This window comes from Leiobunum rupestre, chromosome 3 (genome assembly GCF_980474605.1).
Source record: "Leiobunum rupestre chromosome 3, qqLeiRupe1.1.hap1, whole genome shotgun sequence".
Classification (NCBI taxonomy): Eukaryota; Metazoa; Arthropoda; class Arachnida; order Opiliones; family Sclerosomatidae; genus Leiobunum; species Leiobunum rupestre.
The window spans coordinates 8,802,951-8,829,864 of record NC_143386.1 but is presented as its reverse complement, the minus strand read 5'-3'; the positions used below and the strand labels follow the sequence as shown (position 1 = coordinate 8,829,864).

Below are 26,914 nucleotides of genomic sequence, written 5' to 3'. Positions count from 1 at the left end.
AGATCTAGAGTAAAATTACCTTCAAAAAGTGTCCAGATAAAATTTAATTCCCTGACTTTTTACCAATTCTTAAATTTCCCTGACCTTTCACTGACTTTTTAGGGTTATTTTTAAATTCCCCGACTTTTTCCCGATTTCCCTGACGTGTGGCAACTCTGTCCAATCAATGTTAAAGTGTCATCCTTTACATCCAAAACGTTTCCCAAGTAAGTCAGAACTCCTACACAATTCTTCAGAACCTACTATAGGCAGCCCTTAAATTCCAAAATTTGTTGAAACTTGAAAACACCGTTTCCTTCTGTCATTACTCAGGGTTCATACAGCTATTGGCAACCCGATTTCCCTGATATTCCCAGGTTTACCCACGGATATATCCCTGATTTTTCCAGGTGCAAGATAAAATAAAACTAAGATTCACAGAGTGAATCATTTCCATAAGTTAAATTGGTTCAAAATTATCAAAATATAAGAAGTGAAATCTTAAAATATGAAAATCTTATTGATGTAAATTTGTATATCTAAACTCTCATAAATTTCCCTGATTAAAAAAAAGAAATTTCCCTGATTTAAAAAAGGAATTTCCCTGATTTAAAAAAATAAATTTCCCTGATTTAAAAAAGTAATTTCCCTGATTTAAAAAAAGGAATTTCCCTGATTTAAAAAAGGTATTTTCCTGATATTTCCCTGACGTTTCTGTCGACAATCAAATTCCCTGATATTTCCAGGTTTTCAAGGTTTTCCAGGACTGTATGAACCCTGTTACTATTATTATTATTTATTATTACACTCTGAATATTTAAAAACAATCCCCGCAAATTTGAAGAACTTCGAAGAAAAATGTGCTCAAGTATAAACGATACACCCTGTGTTACAAATGTAAGTAAGAACTAAAATAGGAGATAACGGTTGAATACCCATCCAGGCTACGTTGAGATAAAGTAACAAAGTATCCGTAGAACCGTAATGTTGAACCAGAAGTAATATACTTCAAGGTAAACTATTTAGACACAGACTTCACCGCGTTGGAAGCCTTTGACTTAGTATTACGCGATTTCTTGGAAAACTAAAAAGAAAGCCGAGATCCGCGGGTACAAACACGAAATAGCATCGAGCAAAAGCCGAAAAAAAAGCCCTCCTTAACTCACTGTAAACAGATTCTCGGGAAGAAACAGCGCGGGCTAACTCTATTATTTTGAGTTCCCAGGGCCACGCGCGCATTTAAGCTTAATCGAAAAAACGGTAGCTCTTCTCGGCAGAAAAGGAAACCTCTTTAGCTCCATCTACGGCCAGCGCCGGGAAACAAGAAGCGGATCGAAAAAGAAAACGGCCTATCTCTTTAATACCAAACAAATTACGCTAAAGAAGACAAATGGTCAACTGCTATTTACGGATACACCCGCGTAAAGGGTAAAGTTTGCTCTTTAAAAAATAACTAGATGGTCACAGTTCAAAACCGCGACAATACACGCTATTTATCTACCAGAGAGAAAGCGGCAAATAAAATTTGCGGATAAATAGAATTTGGGGCAATGCGATCCAGCTCCGGAGCCAGGCCTAGTTTTCAATATAATTAGAGCGGACATATTCTTGGACTGGCTTTGCAAATTAAAATGGGCCAAAAAGATATTTCGGACAGTCACACAGGGAAAAAGGTTTTGGGAAAAAGTAACGTAAACTCGCCGCCATTTTTACTTTAGAGCGGTTTCACGCCCTGGTTTGAGTTATGGTCGCCATATTGATTAAAAAAACTTCTCTTGTAGGATCGCTGCAAGCGTGTTATTCGATCATACATAAATTAGTTGTTATGAAAAATAAATATCTTAGAGCAAAAACAAGTTGCTGGATGCAAATTATACTTTTGAAATCGAATAGTATTGCATTTTTTTAAAATATGGTTTCATATAGAGGTGGGCAAAACAGATAAACTAACTGCCAAAATATCGATTAACCATAAAAATTACGGTTAACTGTTTATTTATAGATATTATCCACGGATAGAAAGAGATTTAACATGCAAAAAATAATTTATTTTTCGGGTAATCGTCGGTTGTGGATAAAAAAAGATAATGTGATTAATTCTTATCCAAACGCCGACCTCTAGTTTCATATAAAAATTTTGGTATTAGGTTTAAAAATAGTGTGAGGTACTGTGCAAAGGGTGAAAAAGATAATTAATTATTATTTCCAGAGCACGGAAAAATATGTTAATATTGTTGTAGCTAATCAGATCAACTTCACTAAACGACTGTGAAGACATACCAAAAACGGCTAGGTAAAATAATATTACACTTGATACTACAAAGAAATACAATCAAGGTCTGATTTGGAGTCTGAGATCATGGCTTCGAATCCTGTTTACTATCCAAAAAAAAACATTCAACCTACCCAATAAATAAATAAATGGTCTTTTTTATTTAGCTTTAAAAATTGACCACAATCCACCCAGCCATTCTTGGCAAAGCGATAGCTTTTGATCTTAAAAGTAAAACGAGTCAGGCTATTTTTGATAAGTTATCGAGTTAGCAGTTGATTTTTAGGGGATTTTCGGGAAAGGTTTTGGACGCAGATGGCGCTAACGGAGTGTGGAAGACAAAGAGGTTTCAATTCGTAAATTAGATTAGTTTTCTTATTAGTTTCCTGTCGGGAGGCGGGAGAGGGAACGGAACAAGGACCGGCCCAAATTTTTAGCAATCAAAAAGATGCAAAAAAGGTAATTTTAACGAGTTCTAAGACAAAGTCTGCCTTTTAGAAAAAGTTTTTAAATCTAAGAAAATGAAACACAAAAAACACGAAATAAAACAAACATTAAGTTCTATGGGTGGCAGAGTGGTTAGTACTTTCACTTCGCCACAAGGAACGTGGAACAACTCCTTCCGCGTTGAGTTTGCCAGTTCTCTCCCCACTGGTTTAAGTTGTATTCCCCCGAGTTATTCGGTTTCCCCTTTCCATAAAAACTTGTCGAGGTTAACGGTAATAGTTGGTGAGGCGAGCTGTTGGCTCGATCGTGTGGAATGCAGGGCTTGCCACCACCCTCCTACACATTGTAACCCGGCCACCTGAATTAATGGTTTTAAAAGTCGCTTGATGACTTGGGTCTAAAGTTGTGCCTTGGCTGTTAGCCTAGCTTATTATTATAAATTATTTCTTCAAGGAACACACTACTTATACGTCAAATTCGAGATTCATTCGGTGTTAGCCTAACTTATTATTATAAATTATTTCTTCAAAGAACACACCAATTATACGTCAAATTCGAGATTCATTAATATTTTACTATTTTATACTAATTAAAAAAGATTTAATCGGAATAACGAGGTGGGAGGGCAAATGATAATCAAAGGTTTATTTAAGATATAATTAATGAAGTTACAAATTCCCCCTGAAGTCACATTCAAGCCTAGCCCAATTCCGAGACGGCATCCTTCAATGACTTTTTCCAAAACGTCGCGGATAATTCACCAAGTTTCAACAAACGGCAAACGTCAAGGAAAAGGGGAAGAGGCTAAAGAGATGGTCCAAAATTAACGAAACTATTAGAGAGACCAAACTGGAACGAAAGGGGGGGGGGTTGGGCCAAGGGGGAACCGGGGGCTATATACAAATTTGGTCATTAATCAAAGTCAGTTAATGAGCGTAGATATCAAAGCTACGCCTAATTCGAATGCGCGGATGTTGGGAAGTATTTATTTTGCCGTAGGCAGTCTATAGGTTCTACGACCGCTGGAAAGGTCGAAGGTTACGACGAAAGGAGTCCGGTCTATGGCGACCAATCGGACGAATCCTATTGGAATTTCCGCGGCGCAACGGCGGGACGAAAAGAGAATTTTGGAGATGGTAATCGCGAGGATAGGAATAATAAAGAGCCCAGAGGAGCCACTTTTAGCATATAGATATGTTCGAATCGTGCTCTTTGCGGGAAACGTGACCAATCTGGTCGCGAATAAATAAGAACGGAGTTTTCGGGATTACATTGGCGCTTCGTTTTGCTTCGCCAGAAAACGACGTGTTAATTTTCAAATAACTCGGATTAATTTCCGTATCGTTTTCGTTTATTTCAACTTAATCCGTCAGTATTATATTCGATAAATCTACTTCTATCGTTAGCGTTTCGAAATTTCATTTTATTAACATGACCTTTCGAAAGCGAAAATTAAACAACATTTTTACTTAATATAACTATTTTATCAGAATTACAACAGACTATTATCACAGAACTATAGTAAAATCACCTTCATGAAACTTTCAAAATATATTTGAACCTTTAAAAGTCCCCGTCAATTCACGAACATTTTACCAATCTTAAAAAATTCACCGACATTTTACCATTCTTTAAAATTCACCGACATTTTACCATTCTTTAAAATTCACCAACATTTTACCAATCTTTAAAATTCCCCAACATTTACCATTCTTTAAAATTCCCCAACATTTTACCATTCTTTAAAATTCACCAACATTTTACCATTCTTTAAAATTCCCCGATATTTTACCAATCCTTAAAATTCACCGACATTTTACCAATCAAATCTAACCGACATTTTACCAATCTTTAAAATTCCCCAAATTTTTACCACTCCTTAAAATTCCCCTACATTTCACCAATCTTTAAAATTCCCCTACATTTTACCAATCTTTAAAATTCCCCTACATTTTACCAATCTTTAAAATTCCCCGAAATTTTACCAATCTTTTAAAATTCCCTGTGGTTTTAGACCTATTTTAAAATTCCTTTCCCCCGATTTCCCTGAAATATGGAAATCCTGTATGTATTTCTCGCGATAAAATATAACGATTTAATTTAAGATTAAGAAACTGTATTAATATTGAGCTAAATTTAGCCAAACTGTACTTATTAAATTTCCAAACAAATTATATATATCGAAGCTTTTACTGTTTGAAAATTATTCCAACCTTTTGCCTGGGTTTAAATAATTCAAAGATAAACTGAATTCAAAGCACCGGTTTTCAATAATTAACTCTCGTAATCTTTCGCGAAAAAGGAAGAGTATCATCGGATTGAGCAGAATATTCTAATTAGAGCAGTAAACCCGGCACTCAAACTCATCGAAGCTCTTCTTCTGCAATCGAAGCGAGCCAGTTAGTTATCTTCCCTGCCGAACGACCGTGAGTAACTGGGAACCCCGCTTACAGGACAGGGCAGGCAAAAGGGAAAAAACTAGTCTAGCGAGTAATTCCATTGTTTCCAAGGAGCTCCTTAATAAGAAGGGACTCGGGACAGTTTATCCAGTTAGCGGGGCCAAAGTTGGCGCGTCACCTCGGGCTTCTGTCGGGCCCCGGGTCAGACGCTTTAAGAAGCTTCGAGAGGTCCCAGCTGGCTTCCAATTGGCCAACTACAATCACGTGATTCAACGAATGACTCCCCCTTCCCCCGTATAACCTTATAAAGGCATCGAGAGACGGTTGCAGAGGGGGGCATGAAATGGTGGTGTGACCCCTTCCCGCGTATAATATTTCGGCTGCATTCCACGGCGGAATCACTTTAACAGTTGCCGTTGCCGCAAAGGATGATGGGTAGAAGTTCATATCGATTAAAGCAGCCGATGAGAAAATGTTTACAGAAATTCCTAAGCCCCACAGCTCCCTTTTCATTTCGAATTACGATGACCAACCTAGGTAGGCTGACTTCCATTTCGGAAAGAGAGGGGAGAAGGAGCCGCCTAATTAGTTGGGCAAATTGGCCACTTTAAATTAGGCGGCGCTTTAGGGCTTCACTCAATAAGATTACGTTGTTATTCAAATTGGCCACAATTTCAACTCGAATTGATATAATTCGCATTAGGTTTGATTTTCATTGCAGTCATTGTAGGACTTTTAAGGTCAAAGTAACGTTTATGGGTGGAGTCAAAGTAACTATCATGGGGGGAGTCAAAGTAACTATCATGGGGGGAGTCAAAGTAACTATCATGGGGGGAATCAAAGTAACTATCATGGGGGGAGTCAAAGTAACTATCATGGGGGAAGTCAATGTAACTATCATGGGGGGAGTCAATGTAACTATCATGGGGGGAGTCAATGTAACTATCATGGGGGAGTCAAAGTAACTATCATGGGGGACTCAAAGTACCTATCATGGGGGAGTCAAAGTAACTATCATGGGGGAGTCAATGTAACGTTCATGGGGGAGTCAAAGTAACTATCATGGGAGAGTCAATGTAACGTTCAATGGAGTAGTCAAGATAACTTTCATGGGGGTAGTCAACGTAACAATCAATGGAGTAGTTAAGATAACGTTCATGGGGGTAGTCAACGTAACGTTCAATGGAGTAGTCAAGATAACGTTCATGGGGGTAGTCAACGTAACGTTCAATGGAGTAGTCAAAGTACCGTTCGACGGGAGAGTCAAAGTACCGTTCGACGGGAGAGTCAAAGTACCGTTCGACGGGAGAGTCAACGTAACGTTCGATGGGAGAGTCAACGTAACGTTCAAGAGGGGAGTCAAAGCAACGTTCATGGAGTCTATTTGGAGATCATGTGAAGTAAGCGTGGTGTTCATAGGGAGTTTATGTTATTCAGGTCGTAATTTCCAAGTATCTGAATATAATCAGTTAGTCAGATAAAATTTATCTGTCATATTCCCTTCAAAAGAAATCTGAGTTTATCTGCTGTAATTGTTCACATAACTGGACAGTTATTTGACTTCTACGTTTAAAATTAAATCTTGACGAGTGCAAATAAAAATTAAACAGTAATTAAAATCGCGGAAACTGGTAAAATCGATAACTGGAAGAATCCAAAATTTGCTTACATTATCTCTGTCGATTTACGATGAATTCAGATTAGTTTCGCGTTTAAAATATCTGGTAATATCTGAATGTAAATGCGGATTATCTGATTTGCCACCACCCTCCTACGTATTGTAACACGGTCATGGTACCTGAATTAATGGATTTAGAAGTCGCTTGATGACTTAGGCTTAAGATGGTACCTTGGGCATTAGCCTAGCTGATTATTATTATTATCATATTTTTTTGGAGTTCAGAGGTTCAAGGGGGTAACCAACTATTGTTCCAGAAACTTACACCTTTTTTTTTAAGGATTAACACTTCCTCAACTAAATCAATATTTAAGTCCGCCAAAGTTTCCAACAGTTCATTTAAAGTAAATTATACAAAATGAATGATATACTCTCGTAATAAATTAACAAGTCAAGTCGAATAAAAGGTGCAAATATTTAAGGACTAAAGGTCAAAGGTGAGGACGTATAACGAGACGATATATATACTCTATTTCTTTTATCTCGCGTTCAAACTCGGATAAATGAAAAAGATAAATAAAAAAACCTATTTAAAGATTGAAAAACGGCGGCTTCGTAAGAAAAAACCCACAGTCGAGGTTACGAAACCTTAACTGCGACTATCGACAAAGGCGAAAAGGGTTAAAATAAAACGGGGGGGGGGGGAGAGAACGGCGGGATCTTAAAATTCACGCTTCGTTCTCTTGACTTTCCTCCTAAATGGCGGCCATCTGTTTAATGTTTTGCGTTTTATTGCTATATAAAAAATCTTTAAAAAAAAACTCCTAAAATTCCTTGTTTGAAAAAAAAACGAAACGCAAAGGCTTAAAGTTAAGACAAAGGCTTAGCGTAAAGTTTCGTATAAAAATACGCCTATTTATTCCGAACGGCGACTGGCGATGTCGGGTGAGACTTAGTACGAACGAAGCCTAAGTGAATTAAATTTCCCGTATGCTAAAGAAGAGTACGCCGAGGTATGGAGACGGGAAATAAGTCTTCATTTCTATTTTAAACACGCAATGGTCGGTGTTAAATGACACGTCGTAAAGAAAGGAAGGTTGGTGTTTTCGGGCGTCACGCGACCAAGGAGGCCGCTTCCGGAATAGTAATTAAGCCCAACAGCGGCGTTGAAGTGCGGGATCCCGGCTCGAGCACTAATAAAAAATATTAAATTAGGCGAGTTGTAGATTGGCCCGTGATAAACTTCCCGCGTTACGTGTCGACCTCATCGTAAAGACTTGCTCCGGAAATTGAAAAGAGAAGGACAGTGCTACCAGACAAAAAAAAACCCCAAACCATAAAGGCATTTTAAGATGAATAAAAAATTATTGGATAATTAAATGAATAATCAGTCGAGGGTACAATTAATGTACGTATTTGTGTCCCCATTTAAGTCAGGGGTACAATGTATGCACGTATTTGTAAACCCCTATTTAAGTCAGGGGTACAATGTATGTACGTATTTGTAAACCCCCCCATTTAAGTCAGGGGTACAATGTGTGTACGTATTTGTAACCCTCATTTAAGTCAGGGATAAAAGGTATGTACGTATTTATAAACCCCCCATTTAAGTCAGGGGTACAATGTATGTACCTATTCGTACCGCCATTTAAGTCAGGGGTACAATGTATGGACGTATTTGTACCCCCATTTAAGTCAGGGGTACAATGTATGTACGTATTTGTACCCCCCCATTTAAGTGAGGGATAAAAGGTATGTACGTATTTGTACCCTCATTTAAGTAAGGGATAAAAGGTATGTACGTATTTGTACCCCCCATTTAAGTCAGGGATAAAAGGTATGTACGTATTTGTACCTCCCATTTAAGTCAGGGATAAAAGGTATGTACGTATTTGTACGCCCCCATTTAAGTCAGGGATAAAAGGTATGGACGTATTTTTACCCCCCCCCCCCCCCCATTTAAGTCAGGGATAAAGGGTATGTACGTATTTGTACCCCCCCCCCCATTTAAGTCAGGGATAAAAGGTATGGACGTATTTCTGCCCCCCATTTAAGTCATGGGTACAATATATGTATATATACATTCGAATATTATAAAATTTGGGTAAAGGAAGAAACAAGAAAATCAAGACAAAGAGTAAATCTTTGAACAAAGCAATTTAATGGATTTTTGTTGTTGCGTTGTAAAGCAGGGTACACGAGGACAGTTCAGTCGTTTGAACAATATTAACAGATGGATTTTAATTATTTTTCGATTTTTGTATGCCACAGGGTCCATCACATCATAAGTTTTAAATGTTGGGAAATTTCGTGCTTATCGAGGACAATACCCAAATAAATATACTTATATTGTTATTAAGTAATATTTTTAGAACTTTCTCGGTTTGATGTTAACAAATATACTAAAACCGTTATGAAATACAGGTAACAAAATAAAATTAAAGATTTTATTGGACCATTTCCGAATTAAAGGAAATAAAGAAATGATAAAGTTCAGGGTTGCCATAGTTTTTTCACATTAAAATTCCCTGACTTTTTCAGGTTTTCCCTGACCCTTTTCGGAGTTTTTCCCAGTCTTATTTTGTACTATTTTTTACTTTTAATCTATATTTTAGTAAAGGTTTCCTATGTGCAATTAAATTCTCTGATTTTCAGACCTACATCCAAATTTCCTGAATTATCCCGGACTTTTTGACCTACATCCAAATTCCCTGACTTCTCCCGGACCTTTCCACATACATTCAAATTCCCTGACTTCTCCCGGACCTTTCCACCTACATTCAAATTCCCTAACTTTCAGACCTACATTCAAATTCCCTGACTTCTCCCGGACCTTTCCACCTACATTCAAATTCCTTGACATTTCAACCGACATTCAAATTCCCTAACTTTCCAGGATTTCCAGTTTTCCAGGTACTGTGGCAACCCTGGAATTACAGAGAGCCGTGGAATGAAGAAAGTAAAAAGTAGTCTTGCTGTACAAAGTTAAAAAATTAAGAAAACATTGATATTAGTTGGAAAAGTTTATGATGAAGAATTGCAGAAAATCTATTTCGTCATTAGTTGGGTAAATAGATGAAAAAAAAAAACTATCCTTATATATAATGCACAGACCACCTATCCCAAGAAGGACTTGCATCATCCACGGGAAAAAAGGTGTCTCAAAAGTGATATGGCTTTTTTACAGCAAACAGAAAATAGCGAGTAAAAATTCTTTATTTTACGAAAAAAAATAAAAAAGTCGTGCGCGAGCCAGCTTCTACAATACATTTTTCATTAACGCACGTGCTCCTCTTGGTACCTTTAAAACTGTCTCTACTTGCCGTGAGATGGCACTCTCTTAAAAAAGCCGCGTCACATTCGAGATATAAAAAAATTTAAATTACTACCATGGTTACATGTCCCTCTTGGGGTAGATGGTCTGTGGATTATCTGACTAGATGGGGTTGTTCTTGGAGAAATACCCCCAAAATTGTCATCAATCGTCATCCGTTTCGGTGACTGGTTGAAAAATTGGACTTACTCGAGAAACCACCGCATAAGACTATGCCTTGGAAGGTTTCCAAACTGAAGAAATTTCAAAAAAAAAACCAGGCAATGTTAAGGCTATACGAAAAAGTAAAAGCGGCAGACAGCCTGTTTCCGAAGATTAGCATCTACAAGCGAGATAGAGCGAGATCCGAGATCAACCAGCCAAGAGAGAGAGAGAGAGAGAGAGAGAGAGAGAGAGAGAGCGCGCACAAGGGAGAAAAAATCGGGCAATCAACGCGATTTACACCTCCGTACGGCGGACCGAAAAATTTTGGCAAACTTGAGGAAAACGGAGTTAAAAAAAGTGCTTGAAAACTGAACGGGGAAACACAACAGCTGTACAAGACGAATAGACTAGCCGAAATAATTAAACAGCACGCCGATATACCACCCAGAAATAATATATTTTTTACAAGCGAGACGTAACTCAAGTCTTACGTATTACAAACGTCTAAGCTTGTATGTAAGGAAAAACCAATATTCCAAAATGTTAGTCTACAATTGGCCTACTAGCCCCTGTAGAAGTGTTCCATCCGCAATACACCGGTGTGATGGGTGAAGCCAGCTACCAGAAATTACGCTTATATAACTCACAAGGGGAGTTACCCGAGGTGTTTATTGCCGATTTTGTTCAAAGTCGGACGTAATGTAGCCCTATATGTGATATGAAATTTCCGAAAATGAGACGCTGCACTACCCATTCGATTTGCCATGGCAACCGAAAATATTTTTGACCACTTAAAAACAAAAAATTTCCATTTCAAAAAAGGATGGGATTTTCTCGGTATGAAAATTTATATTTTTATTTTTAATCTGGAAATGGATAATTTCATCAAGTTTGAGTAAATTGGAACATTTTTGGGGTAAAATTTTAACCATTTTTGGGTAAAATAAGGAAATGCAGATAATTTTGTTTTAAGTGGTCAAAAACATTTTCGGTTGCCATGGCAAATCGAATGGGTATTGCAACGTCTCCTTTTGGAAAATTTCATATATCATATAGGTTTACATTACGCCCAACGTTTGAACAAAATCGGCAATAAACACCTCGGGCACTCCCCTTGTCAGTAAAAATATTATTTTGATAATGCAGTGTTTCCAGGTGACCAAATAAGATTTCTAAGAAGGACAAAAAGTGTTACCAAACAGCCGATTTACAACGTTAAAGTTATAAAATGACGTCACGAGAAGTAACAAACTCACTTTTTATAGCATTCTTGTTTCTTAAAAAAAACCATTTACATAACAGAATAGCAACGAATTTTGGGAACAGACCCTTTTTAATCTTTTTCGGATTGAACAAATGTGATATTTCCATTCTGTCTCCAAGATCTATTGTTAGCCTTTTCCGTTGGCTGTGATTCCAAGAAAGGGGAATTTAATGTACAAGAGCTACCAACGAATAGAATGAAAACCGGCAGAGAAACCTTTCCGTACAAATAATGCAAAGAATTTCAAAGAGGTACAAACGGTAAAAAACACCTCCCTTTTCTATTCTGGCTACTGAAGTTGTCACTATAGCAACGGAAGAAAAGAGAAACCCTCTCAGTATTATGGCTCGCGAAAAGCAAGAAGAAAATTATTAAATTCCTTTTTACGCCTTTTTATTTTTGTCTTGTTTTTCCATCGAGAATATTTCCCTACTTTGGGCTATATTCAAAACTGAACGTTCAAAGATAATCCCATAGAATAACGATGCTTTTATTCCCGGCACTCGGGTAAGCCAGTATAGAAAGCCCGCAAAAATTGAAGGGATTTCAGCAAAGGCTTAAAGTACAGAGACGAAAAGCTGATTATAGTTCCTATACTTAACGCGCGTAAAGACAATAAACTCTATTAAGAATGATTGTACGAGGTCGCTTGGTAATTTTATTTTAATGTTAAAGGCTATCTTTATTAATATCCCAGGGTTTATACAACTAATATATTTTCCTGATTTTTCCTGGTTTAAAGTCCTAGGTTTTCTTCTGCCATTCAGCCTTTAAATTTGCTTTCTTTCCAAAGAAATACCCGGGTGGTAGGCCAACGTGTTCTGCTGTTGGCCTACCACCAGAGTATTTATTTGGAGGGAAAGCAAATTTAAAGGGTAACTGGCAGAAGAAAACCTAGGCCTTTAAGGGCACCAAATTTTGCAAACACTTAGCAAATGTAACTGTCTACGCATCTTCTAGAAAAGATTGATTACGGTTACTCGTTTCATGATTGACCTTTAAACTAAATTGGTTTCATATTATTAAAAGTTCAGGGTGACCATAGAATAGTTTTTATTCCTTTAAAGGAATTATAGGAAATTTATCAGTGAAATATAGGAAAATATATAGAAAGAAAATATGGGGAAAAAAAGAAGAAAAAGGAGAAAATTAATTATACAATAAGAGAAAACGGTTGTCAAAATTATTTAAAGGGAGAATAACATTCAAAATAAAGTGGATAACCGATATAAATAGTCGAAAACTATTGGCAAACAGGGTTGTAAATATGCATCTTTAAAAACTATTGGCAAATCACCCATTTTAATTTATTCTGACTATTGATTTCAAATATAGGGTATTATCGGAAATTTAATGAAATTAAAGGAGCAAAAGGAAAGACGTTAAATTATAGGAAAAAATAGGAAATATAGGAACTGTGGTCACCCTGAAAGTTGACTAAGACTTGGCCCTCTAACCTCTATTAATGACGCTTAAATAAAATTTGAATTTGATATTTGATATACAAGATAAGTAATATAGTCAAAATCTTTAATAAGAAAACTTATTGATGACAATTTGTTCTGTTTAAAACAAACTTTTGAACACTAATAGAATGGTAAAACTCCCCGATTTCCCTGATTTTTTGTAAATAAAATGGAAATTTCCCTAATATTTCTGTCAAAAAACCAATTCCCTAAACATTTCCAGGATTTTCAAGTTTTCCAGGTCGCTATGAACTCTTTGGACCGAGTATAAAGGTCAAACACAACGATTCCCAATTACGATGTTTCCATAAAAGTCACCGGTACAATGATTCGAGTAATAAGGTGTAATTTGTTTTTCAAATCCTAGTGTATCCATCAATGGAAAAATCAATTAAAACGCGCACCTTGGTCTACCTCCTCAAACAACGACTCAATTTATCGGGATCCAAACCTCTCAGGTATACCTCAAATGGTCTATCAACTTGGCAGAAGGAAAAAAAGTGGGACTGGAGAATTTCTTTTAAATTGAAAGTGACTGTCGCGGACGAGGAAACCGAGCTCTTCCAACCTCTTACAATCCTCATTCCTTACGAGTCATCCCCATCCCCGCTCTTCATCTTCCCGAGGCAGCTCTTGAGCTTCCCTCATCCCTCAACTAGGGAGGAACCCTCCATCCTCGCGGACCTCCGGCTTTCTCTCTCCGTCTCTTCCTCAATGTATCCCGTTAAATTTCGCTCCACGAATCGACCCAAGAAACGACGGTCTTAACATCTCTTTTAGCCTACCACCCCCTAAAATACACGACAATCCAGCAACGAACGTTAAAAATGTTAAAAAAATAAAATGAGGCAGCAGCGACCAACCCCGAAATCGATGCGAAGGGGAGTTGCGAGGTCGTAAAACAGTTTGAATTATTGGACTTTAATTCAAAAGAGTACCTCTTTATCAATATCTTTTAAAAGTAATGGTTGTAGTTTGACTTAAACTGTAATTGAAAAACTATCTACCATACTAAATTTAAACATTAAATTTCTTGTAGCACCGTTTTCAATACGTTAATTTTCGATTTAATTTAATGGCTTATTGGTAGAGAAGTATCAACCGCGGTTAAATAACCCTTTTAAAACCATAAAGCCCTTACGGAAATTCTGGATCACATTTAATCCCGAAATTATTTCCAAAATTTGGAAGATCCTAATTTGACTTAGTTCGAAACTGTGCAATTATCACGTACGAAATTCAGCTGTATCGCTATTTAATCCGAGAGGTCCGACATTCGTACAAATCCCGTACACTTTAGAGTAAAACGATTTTAAAAATCTTGAAATCAACTGGAAAATCCTGAAATCTTAAGTGAAAATCAGTTCCAAAATCTCGAAATCAGCCAAAAAACTAGAAATCAACATGAAAATTGTGCCCTAAAATCTCGAAATCAGCCAAAAAACCAGAAATCAACACGGAAATTGTGCTCTAAAATCTCGAAATCAGCCAAAAAACCAGAAATCAACACGGAAATTGTGCTCTAAAATCTCGAAATCAGCCAAAAAACCAGAAATCAACACGAAAATGGTGCCCTAAAATCTCAAAATCAGTTTCTGATTTCTGAAATCAATTTGAGATTCAAAATCCTGCACACAAAATATTTGACCCCATTTGCAATAATACTAAAACAAATATAGTTTTAAATAAATGCAAACTGGAATCAGTCTCAAAAACTTATTTTTGCCATTTTTTTTTCAATAAAAAATATATTGCCAACTCATGGTTTAGACAGGAAAATTCACAATTATTCATATTATTTACCACCTGGCATTTTCCGATTTTCCATTCCACAAGGCAGGTTTCGAAATTTTTATTTAAAAAAAAATAACCTACCATACTAAATCTACCGTGTGTTAATTGTTTTAAACTGTACATACTGTTCTCAATTCACTAAAATTTTAATAAAATATTTTAACAGTACTACGCAATAGTGGTTGTTTATTTTCAATAATGCTTTAATGCGTAGGATTAGTCAACTAGTTTTTAATTTGATCTAAAATGTAATTTGAGTTAAAAAAATTGAAGTACCAAAATTATATATACAGATTAAAAAATTAATATTTTCTGGGACTATAACTAAAAGAAATTACACTTCTTTAACTCTCTTTAACATCTTTGTTAAATACTTTAAACAAACACACAAGTTTAGATACTTTCTCTGGGCCTAGTCTATTATTAGCCAATAAACCACTATACAATAGCAGTATCACTTTAATGTAGTTGTAGAATTGTTTTCGGTTTTCAATACTACAAAAGTCTTGCTAGAAACAATGTTTTAGTTTCGATTATGTACAAATATTTTGGTCAAGAAGACGTTTTTGTTTTAGTTTCGTGGTGTTTTGGTCAGAAAATGTACAAATAATTGGAAATAATTTTTAAAACAAAACCCACTTTGTTTAGACCACGGTTTAATCCTTGGTTTCTCTAGTGTGGTTTAATCCTTGTTTAACTAGTGCGGTTTAATTCTTGGTTTAACTAGTGTGGTTTAATTCTTGGTTTAACTATTGTGGTTTAATCCTTGGTTAATCTAGTGTAGTTTAATCTTTGGTTTAACTAGTGTAGTTTAATCCTTGGTTTATCTAGTGTGGTTTAATCCTTGGTTTATCTAGTGTGGTTTAATCCTTGGTTTCTCTAGTGTGGTTTAATCCTCGGTTTAACTAGTGTGGTTTAATCCTTGGTCTATCTAGTGTGGTTTAATCCTTGGTTTATCTAGTGTGGTTAAATCCTTGGTTTCTCTAGTGTGGTTTAATCCTTGGTTTCTCTAGTGTGGTTAAATCCTTGGTTTCTCTAGTGTGGTTTAATCCTTGGTTTCTCTAGTGTGGTTTACTCCTTGGTTTCTCTAGTGTGGTTTAATCCTTGGTTTAACTAGTGTGGTTTAATCCTTGGTTTCTCTAGTGTGGTTTACTCCTTGGTTTCTCTAGTGTGGTTTAATCCTTGGTTTAACTAGTGTGATTTAATCCTTGGTTTAACTAGTGTAGATTAATTCTTGGTTGAACTAGTGTGGTTTAATTCTTGGTTGAACTAGTGTGGTTTAATTCTTGGTTGAACTAGTGTGGTTTAATTCTTGGTTGAACTAGTGTGGTTTAATTCTTGGTTGAACTAGTGTGGTTTAATCCTTGGTTGAACTAGTGTGGTTTAATCCTTGGTTGAAACAAGCCAACCCTGCCACAAAGGTGGGTTGACTAGAGCTCGGAGTTTGGATAAGAATTAATCACTTTATTCATTTTTATCCATAACACACAATTATCCACAAATTATCCGAAAAAATCTATTATTTTTACATGTTAAATTGCATTTTAGTCTGGATAATATCCACGAATAAACAGTTAATCGTAATTTTTATGGTAAATCGAAATTTTAGCGGTTAATTTATCTGTTTCGCCGAGCTCTAGGGTTGACAGTCTCGGAATCACACTGTACACTATCGTGGCTAAATTTAGACGTGGGGCTTAAGAACTTAAGACAAATCTTCACCGTGTTTAAGAAACGCGATTGTTCCGAGAAGATAAAGAGATAAAACTAAGTAAATGGACGGAAAATCTTTTAGCCTATATAAATGTCTTATTCGTCGAGGTAAGTATTTCGTTATTTGGAAGACGGCCATTCTGGCGCTGGCAGCCCGATATTTAATCTTTTAACACCGAGGCTATATTTACGTTTAGAAACTACAGTAGCCACCGACCCAGATAGACAGCGACGTAACAATTACGCGAATAGATTGAGAAATGAAGAGGATTGAGAGGTTTAAGGTTAATTTGCACGCTCCGATTTTTATCATTTCGGGGGGAGGTCGTTAGTGCGCGTATAACGCTTTATCCGATGGCGTCAAGTTCTAGGTTAAGATTCCACGCAATTATGGCGACCTTCCAAGACGTTTACGCGCCGTTTATTCCGACGAGTAATACACGCGCCTTCCAAAATCGTACGAATCAGAGTGCTTAAAGCGTGGGCTAATTTGGGATTTTTCAACATTAAGAGGAAACCGTAACTACGTACCTATTTTTACAATTTTATAACCGCTTATGGCCAAAATTATAGTCTTCATTTCATTAATACTGTAATACAGTGTCGGATTAAGGACTAGGCCTACTAGGCACAGGCCTATGGGCCCCCAGAAACGAAAAACAAATTTTTGTACATCAATAAAAAAAAACAGAATCATAAATATCTTATTATCTGCCCCAGGGTTCGTACGAAAATTTCTAATCTAAAATCCCTGACTTTTCCAGGTTATCCCTGACCAATTTTTTCCAATATTCTTGACCTTTTGGTTATATTTTAGGACATTTTTTTATTATTTTAGGTCAAAAATTCTTTGTTAATCTGTAGTTTGGTTGACTAACTAAAATCCCTGACTTTCTACGAAATTATTTAAATCCCTGACATTTTTCCTCCATTTTATAGATCCCTGACTTATCCAGGTTTTCCAGGATATGCAGATTCTGTACGAACCCTGCGCCTTGTTGTAGCAGACGTCTCTTAGTTTTTGAAAAGATTTAGTTTTAAAAATCACTAATTTAAAGTTAATATTCACTAATTGAAGTAGCTCAAATCATGGCATTGCCAATCAGTGTCAAGTCACTGAAAAAATCATTAAAAATCCATAGGCCCCGACCAAAATCTGCCAACTTAGTGCCTAACCTTCAGTAAATCCGGTACTGCTGTAAAATAATAATAATAATAAATTAGCTAGCTAAAACCTTAGGTCACACTATAATCGAGCGGCTTTTAAAGCCATTAATTCAGGTTGCCGGGTTACAAACTTACAATTCATATAGGAACGTGGTGGCAAGCCCTTAATTCCACGCGACCCAACATATCCCTACACTTACTATTACAGTTAATCTCAACAAGTTTTTAAGGAAAGGGAAACCAAAGTGCTCGGGTAAGAATCCCTTTAACCAGTATGGACACAATTTGCAAACTCAACGAAATAGGAGTTGTACCATATTTTTAACAAGTGCTGGGACTTTAAGATGTGTCAACGACTTGTGTTACAATTGTGTCGGAAAAGCGTCAGTTTTGGGCAAACAATGGAATAGTTGATTTTATAAAATAAAACGTGGTCTTGCCCATCTTGTTAAAATGTTGCTCTTACGTCACGAGACCCAGCTTTATTAGTATATTATTCAAACGCGTTATTTTCACGAGCGCTAGAAAAACCTATATTCCTCTGGCGACTGAAGCGCTCGCTGTTAGGCTTGTAAAAGTTTAGAGAGTGACGTAAAAGCATCATTTAAACAAGAAGGCCACGTTAGTTTATAAAAACTAGGAGCAACAAACACAGCACCCCACACAAGGAGAACGCAACCCGTCAAACGTCGTGCATTTTCTTGCGTACAGTTTCATTGGTTAGACGCTTTAGCGCCTGCTGCCGTCGGAAGGGGAAAATTCGGAAATTGTCTTCCCCCCAGCCTAAAGTTTCGTCCAATGAAATTGGTACGTGTTTAAAGGCTACCTGCGTTATCCTAGTGCTTATTGCTCCAAGATAAAAAGAACTATTCCTTATGTTAAGCTAATAAGAACCACCTTTGAACTGCTTTGCAAAGAGTGAATAAATACGCGAAAAGGTAGAATAGTCCATAATGAAAAGAAACCAAAAGATAAGCCCTAGACAAATTTGGATAAACTAATTTATTCAAATTTGTTTAAGGTTTAGCTTTTTGTGCCATTTCATTATGGACTATTCTACCTTTTCGCGTATTAAATCACTCAATGGAATTCCTTAGAGAATAAGAAGTTAAGTTCATTAGAAAAGGGATAATAAAGCTAAACCCTAAACAAATTTGAATTTAACTTAATGGAATTCCTTGTCGATTGGATTGTCATTTAATCGGAAGCAGATCTTGAGAAACGCTTCAAATCGTCTCAAAGTAGTCATTCTCTCTAAGTATCTATTAATACTTTCCTGTTAATACTGGAATTATTCGCCTGAAAAAGTACTCTGCGTTGAGTTTGCAAGTTCTCTCCCCACTGGTAAAAGGGGTTTTCCCCCGAGTTCTTCGGTTTCCCCTTCCATAAAGACTTGTTGAGGTTAACGGTAATAGTTAGTGTAGGGAGCTGTTGGCTCGCGTGGCATGAAGGGCTTGCCACCACCCTCCTACGCATTGTAACCCGGCCACCTGAATTAAGGGCTTTAAAAGTCGCAGGATGACTTAGGCCTAGGGTGGTGCCTTGGGTATTAGCCTAGCTGATTATTATTATTATTAAATATATTTATTTATACTTAGGAATAAGAACGAATCATTCTAAAATTTCTGTTGAAGTTAGTAGGTTTTGCCAACAATTTATTTATTTCAATTTAGATCGAAATCTATCACTACGCCCCCTTTGGTTCGCCATAGAAACCTAGATAGGTATCGACTAAAGCAGACGCTATAGAGTAGTATCGCTCTGTAGCTTTGGCCTATGGCCGCCATCTTGAGGGCAGTTTTTTTATCTATAGGAATAAGCATGGGTGACGTCGACATACGTCACGCGGATATCACTCTATCAGTTTTTCTTCATCGTTATTCGTAAATTTTGCATTTTAATAGAATTTTGGCATCGTTTGCTTGTATTTTGATAAGCTTATTTAAGAAAAAACGTTTTATGACTTTTTAATTTGTCTGTAGCAGACGCTAGATCATAGGCGCTACCTCGGACCAGCTAGCGCCGTTACGCCATCTAGACTCGTTTCGGTCGCGAACAGCAATGCTCCCAATACCCCTCTGGCCCAAAAAGTAAGTTCCTTCCCCCTCAAATCAGCGCAATACCACATTGGTTCCTTAAAATGAACCTCTTCCTTCCGGGGCCCGTGTTTGAACAAACGAGGTAAATTGATCCCGGGTTTCTCTTCGAAAAAGGATAGCTATCCCCAGTAAAAATGGCTCTCTTGGATCCCGGAATTTATATTTTACCGGGGCCCGGGCCCGCTTTCGGGGGCCCTGGTTCTCCCTAAGTGTCAATAAATACATTTTTGGCAATATTAAATTGAAACGGATCATAAGAATTCTAGAGTTGTTAATTTTCCGAAAATATTAAATGCGAAAAAATTTCCGGGTTAAAAAATGGAAACATAAATAATTTTTTAAGGGTTTTTATTCTGGACTAGTCTAGAGGTTTAGTTTTACTTTTGGATTCGAAAAATGAGGCGAAAATGTAATTTGCGAACAACATTAGGTTAGGCTAATCATGGAATGAAAACGTTTTTTCGGAAAAATACGGAAATTTTCCGGAAAAAAATACTCGGTAATTTTCCAACTTACAACTCTAGAAAATTGTAAGGTAGCGGCAAAATTATTTTGTTGGGGTAAGTTCGTTGAGCAAATTTTTCAAAGGATTACGAACGTTCTTTGAACTAACAAAGCGTAAAGCACTACATCCTTTCCCAACTCTTCCTAATACTCTGCTAAATCGCGTCTCAGTCCGACTGGAATTATTAGAAGGCATAGACCAAACATAGTTCCACTGTTTATTACATCCCAAAGGCGCCAACCCAATCAACACCTACAAAGAGTTCGTATCACAATGGTTCCCGTACCAAGGCGGAGGATCAATCACGCGAGAATGGCCCGGGAGTTTTTACACTAAAGATTTACCCATTTGGTCCTACCCTCCCAAAGACGGATCCACGCGAGAGCCAAAAACATCCCGCGGCAATTTCCCGGTTTAGTCCTTTCAAATAATCCGTTTAGCCGCGAGGAAGGACAACAGAACCGTAGTTTAAAGGCTCGGCTTCTTAAAAACCTTATACCGCATCGACGGAGAAGACCCCGGGAAATTGCGCTTCCTGGCAAAGCGCCAAAGCTCGGCTGGAGAGAGCGAATCGTTGGCGGAAAATCCCCATCGGCAAATGCGGCGCTGGAATATTAATGACAAAAGGGGGATATCAACCCCGAACCCTCCCCCCCCTACTACGGACTCGGCTATTGTTCAGGCGACCCTTAACTGATAGCTTACGATACGGTACCTTTCAAATCCATAATAGTTGGTGGAAATTATCAGGTTACGACTCTTGATCCGGACGTAAATTTCGGCGACTGCGATACCTCTCCGCGAATAACGTCAACGAATGGCAATTAAGGAACGGGCGCGAGGCGCGCTTGGTGGCAGCGCCCCCTCGTGGTTCCTCCTGTTTCGAATTTTCCCCTTTGCTCGAACTCGTAAGCCAATTTTCTCAAAACAATAGTTAATACGCTAGATTTGGCGTTTTCCCTAAAAGGGGGGCTTCGCGGTAGAATACCAACGAGTGGCGCACCATTCGTTGGCGCCGGACGCTTGACACCTAAGCCGCCCACCAGTTTAAGTTTCGCGTTACACGCTTCGGGTTCGATATTTAGCCAGCTTTCTGTCGCTACGAATTAGAATGGGCTTCGTAATGAGACGCCGTACGGAATGCCCGCGCAATTATCGACTGGATGCCATCTTATATTTATTACCGTCATCATTTCTCAGATGATATACGTTTACAGCGACAAATATCCTCCAGACGGCGAACGGGTGAATTATTGGCTGATATGTAAAACGGTCTAATAGAAGATGTTTCGGAAAAAACACAAATATTTGGTTAAATTTAAGGTATTAATAAATGAATTATTTAGGGTTACTTGCGCATAAAATACAAATTAAAGTTTCAAGTAGTGTTGTAAGTCGGAAAATTTTCCGGATAATGACCTAGACTTTTTTTCCGGAAAATATTTCGTAATTTTCCGAAAAAAATAAAAAAAGGTTTCATTCAACGATTAGTCTAATATATTATTTGCAAATTTAAATAAAGCGGCATTTTCACCTCATTTTTTGGAATCTAAAAGTAAAACTAAACATCTAGACTAGTTTAAACTGATTATCAATGTAACACTATTAATGTTTTGTAGTATGTTTACTGATATTAGACATTTTATATCGATAAAAAGTTAAAAACATTAAAAACCCTTAAGGGGGAAGAATACAGTAAAAGCCTCTTTTTCGTTCAAGCTGAACGTTTCTGTTTTAACAATTACATAATTGAATTATAGTTTTCTTATTAGGCTGAACCTTCCTCTAGTGCTTAAAATAATTTTGATAATTCTAATATTAATAGTTAACGAGATATGAGGTCCTAACTAAAGGATAGTTTGTGCGCTTGCCCAACTTGTTTAGCTCCGGGGGTCCGAATTAAAACGTAATAACTTAATTACTTTTAAATTTAAATTTGTCAAAATTATTTTAAGCACTAAACAAGAGGCTTTTCTACACTCAAATATTAATTTTATCAGTTAAAATACAAAATTAAAAGAGTTCAGCTTGAAATGGCGCGAAAGTAGGCAATGCCCACTGTAGTCTTCCCCCTTAAAAAGTAATTTATGTTTCAATTTTTTATTTTTCCGATTTGAGGAAAATTTTCTGGAAAACTTTCCGCATTTTATTTTTCCGGAAAATTAACAACACTAAATTAAAGTGTATAGCATAAAATACAAATTAAAGATTTAAAATCAACGGAATGTATTGCACAATATTAAAACATTTTTGTTTTAAAGTGGATTTTAAAACTTTAATTTGTAAATTGAAGGTAGCTACTTTTCTTAGGCCCAAGTAATCAAGCGGATTTTAATGCCAGTTTATGGAAATGGGAAACCGAAGAACTCGGGGATTAAACCCGTGAAACCAGTGGGGAGAGAACTTTCAAACTCAACAAGGAAGAAGAGGTTCCGAGTTTTCTTCGCAAGTCATTAGTTTATACGAATCACGTTATACCATTTACAGCGTTCAAACAAAATTTCTGGAATTAGATTCCCTGATAATTCCAGGTTTTTCCTGACCAAATTGCCAAATTTTCCACAACCATTTTTGTAGAATAAATGAATGGTTTGAGGTAAAAATCTTGAAAAAGTTTTTCTTTCAAAAATTTATTTGCCGGATTTTTTTAAGGTCATTTTGAAATTGCCTTACTTTTTGGGACCATTTTCAAATTCCTTGACTTTTCCCTGATATTTTGGAAACATTTTCAAATTCCCTGATCTTTTTGAAACATTTTCAAATTCCCCGACTTTTCCCTGGCCTTTTGGAAACATTTTCAAATTCCCCGACTTTTCCCTGACCTTTGGGAAACATTTTCAAATTCCCTGACTTTTCCCTGACCTTTTGGAAACATTTTCAAATTCCCTGACTTTTCCCTGACCTTTTGGAAACATTTTCAAATTCCCTGACTTTTCCCTGACCTTTTGGAAACATTTTAAAATTCCCCAACTTTACCCTGACCTTTTGGAAACATTTTAAAATTCCCCAACTTTACCCTGACCTTTTGGAAACATTTTAAAATTCCCCGACTTTACCCTGACCTTTTGGAAACATTTTCAAATTTCCTGACTTTTCCCTGACCTTTTGAAAACATTTTCAAATTCCCTGACTTTTCCCTGACCTTTTGGAAACATTTTAAAATTCCCCAACTTTACCCTGACCTTTTGGAAACATTTTAAAATTCCCTGACTTTTCCCTGACCTTTTGGAAACATTTTAAAATTCCCCAACTTTTCCCTGACCTTTTGGAAACATTTTCAAATTCCCTGACTTTTCCCTGACCTTTTGGAAACATTTTAAAATTCCCCAACTTTACCCTGACCTTTTGGAAACATTTTAAAATTCCCTGACTTTTCCAGGTAGTGTACGAACCCTGATATATTTAAAGACGGGAAAAAATCGTTTTGGAGAACGGATAATCAATTTCTTATTATTAATTTAACTCCAAAGAAAGCGTATCATTAAGAAGCTAAAAGAAACGTTGAAAGGATATAATCTAAAAGCGAATGAATTCTTTATCAAAAAGAAGAGTTTTCTGCCGAGTATCGATGATGCTGACCGATAATCTGGGTCAGCGTCGCCGTTTTGGATACAGTACGTATTGATCTGGTCCATCCCACGAAAAGTATATAAATTGGAGAGTAGCGGGAATATTTTCTCGCCCTAGGGTATCATTACGGGTGCGCATCTGCCGGGACTCGATATAATATTTGGATTTCGGATTTACGGCTCACCTTCTGCCGAAGTCCGGGACGGTGACCTGTAGACCCAACGCTTTACTGGCGCCGCCGCCGCTGGTTCCGGTTGGTCGTTGTTTAGGGACTCCGTATTCATCTGCAACAGAGGAATGGCGTCTACGTCTGCAACGGGAATAGGTTTGGTTTGGGTTAGGACATGCTTTCGTGCAAAAATTATCATAGGATAAAACCAAATAGGTTAAATAAAACACAAAAATATAGGATAATAGTTCATATAGATGCAAAAATATATACCTTTAAGACAGACTGAAACATAATAGGAAAACTTAAAAAAATATGGGACAAATTGATAAATAATAGGACCAACTAAAAAAATTATAGGACTAACTGAAAAATAATAGGAAAATCAGAAAAATAATAGGAAACACCTAAAAATAATAGGAAAAACTGAAAAATAATAGGAAAAACTGAAAAATAATAGGAAAAACTAAAAAATAATAGGAAAAACTAAAAAATATTAGGAAAAATTAAAAAATAAAAGAACAAACTGAAAAATAATAGAACAAACTAAAAAATAATAGGACAAACGGAAAAATAGTAGTTCATAAAGAAGCAAAAAATATATAGAACAAACAGAAAAATAATTCAAATAAATAAATAAAAATATATAGAACAGAAAAACATTTAAATAAACCAAAAAATATATAATAATTGGATAAAAAAAATTAGGTCATTGCGACTTAAGTTCTAATTTGTGATAAGATGAAACGTTGCAAGCATCGCGATTAAGTTAAACCTTTCAAAAAGTTTCACGAAACATAAAAGTTATGAAAGGGACAAAAATAAATGTTTGAAAATGTAGAGGAAAGGAGCAGGTTTTGGGGTTCGGCTTTTGGCTTGTCAGTCTCCATCATCAGGTGATGGTAACGTAAAGGCGTTGGTTGCTTTGAACAGTTAGGATTTCAAACCCGAAAATTGGAAGCGAAACAATTTTAAGCTTTTCTAGAGGAACAGTTAATTGTCGAAGACGATTACTGACATTTTAAACGTTACACTTTTTAACGTGTCAAGTTCATTCGAATAAATTTTAATAACTTAATCAATAATTGAATGGATATTCAATAACTTCACCGAAATAAGCGTCAAATTTCATTTAAATAGGTCTTGGTCTTAAGCCCAAAATAACTCGCTATCGTTACCTGGAAGTGACACACAGCGCCAGGTTCACTCACGTAATCAGGTCGATAATTGTTTTAGGTGTCAACGAGGTTAATAGGACCTTTAATTAATTTATAGCATGGGCGTGAAGTAGGTAGTCGTGTTGCAAAACAATTTGAGCACGTCACTGTGATGCCAGCAGGATAATAGGGGCTAACAAAAGAGGGTGGTTTCTAAGCTAGCGTCGTCACCAAATCCCGGTGTTTACCCCCCTTTTTATTAGCCCACATAAATGCTTCTGGATACCACATTGTGTAAACCGAATTGTTTTAATATCTTCCCCTTTTCAGATTTACTGTTTGTATATTATATCAATATGATCTATTGTAAATTATATTATAAACTCTTAATTGCACATCCATTTTAAAATAAAAATACCACACATTTAAAATTGTGCCAAAACTAAGATTAATAAACTAAAATTATCTATTGTATGTAAAATATTATATATTGTAAATTATCTATTGTATGTAACATATTATATATTGTTAATTATCTATTGTATGTAACATATTATATATTGTAAATTATCTATTGTATGTAACATATTATATATTGTAAATCATCGTTAGTATGCTACATGCTACATATTATACATATATATTGTAAATGATCTATTGCAAATAATCTATTATATGCTACATATTATACATATATATTGTAAATGATCTATTGCAAATAATCTATTATATGCTACATATTATACATATATATTGTAAATGATCTATTGCAAATAATCTATTATATGCTACATATTATACATATATATTGTAAATGATCTATTGCAAATAATCTATTATATGCTACATATTATACATATATATTGTAAATGATCTATTGCAAATAATCTATTATATGCTACATATTATACATATATATTGCAAATGATCTATTGCAAATAATCTATTATATGCTACATATTATACATATATATTGTAAATGATCTATTGCAAATAATCTATTATATGCTACATATTATACATATATATTGTAAATGATCTATTGCAAATAATCTATTATATGCTACATATTATACATATATATTGTAAATGATCTATTGCAAATAATCTATTATATGCTACATATTATACATATATATTGTAAATGATCTATTGCAAATAATCTATTATATGCTACATATTATACATATATATTGTAAATGATCTATTGCAAATAATCTATTATAAGCTACATATTATACATATATATTGTAAATGATCTATGGCAAATAATCTATTATATGCTACATATTATACATATATATTGTAAATGATCTATGGCAAATAATCTATTATATGCTACATATTATACATATATATTTTAATTGTAATTACATATAATATATTTTAATTGTAATTACATATAATATATTTTAATTGTAATTATATATAATATATTTTAATTGTAATTACATATAATATATTTTAATTGTAATTACATATAATATATTTTAATTGTAATTACATATAATATATTTTAATTGTAATTACATATAATATATTTTAATTGTAATTACATATAATATATTTTAATTGTAATTACATATAATATATTTTAATTGTAATTACATATAATATATTTTAATTGTAATTACATATAATATATTTTAATTGTAATTACATATAATATATTTTAATTGTAATTACATATAATATATTTTAATTGTAATTACATATAATATATTGCAATTGTAATTAATTACATATAATATATTGCAATTGTAATGAATTACATATAATATATTGCAATTGTAATTACAAGTAATATATTGCAATTG

The 26,914-nt window shown here is 35.6% G+C and overlaps 1 protein-coding gene across 6 annotated transcripts in view; it reads right to left on the bottom strand.

The window, feature by feature from the left end:
* Positions 1-26,914, bottom strand: part of kcc (solute carrier family 12 member kcc) — a 276,301-nt gene that overhangs the window by 108,911 nt on the left and 140,476 nt on the right. For 5 of the 6 annotated variants that reach the window (XM_090167738.1, XM_090167741.1, XM_090167739.1 and 2 more), the window contains one exon: positions 23,956-24,081. In XM_090167738.1, coding sequence (XP_090023864.1) covers positions 23,956-24,081 — 126 coding nt within the window. Of the gene's footprint in view, positions 1-20,916; positions 21,008-23,955; positions 24,082-26,914 lie in introns of those variants that run through there. The other variant, XM_090167745.1, reaches the window with a different exon arrangement.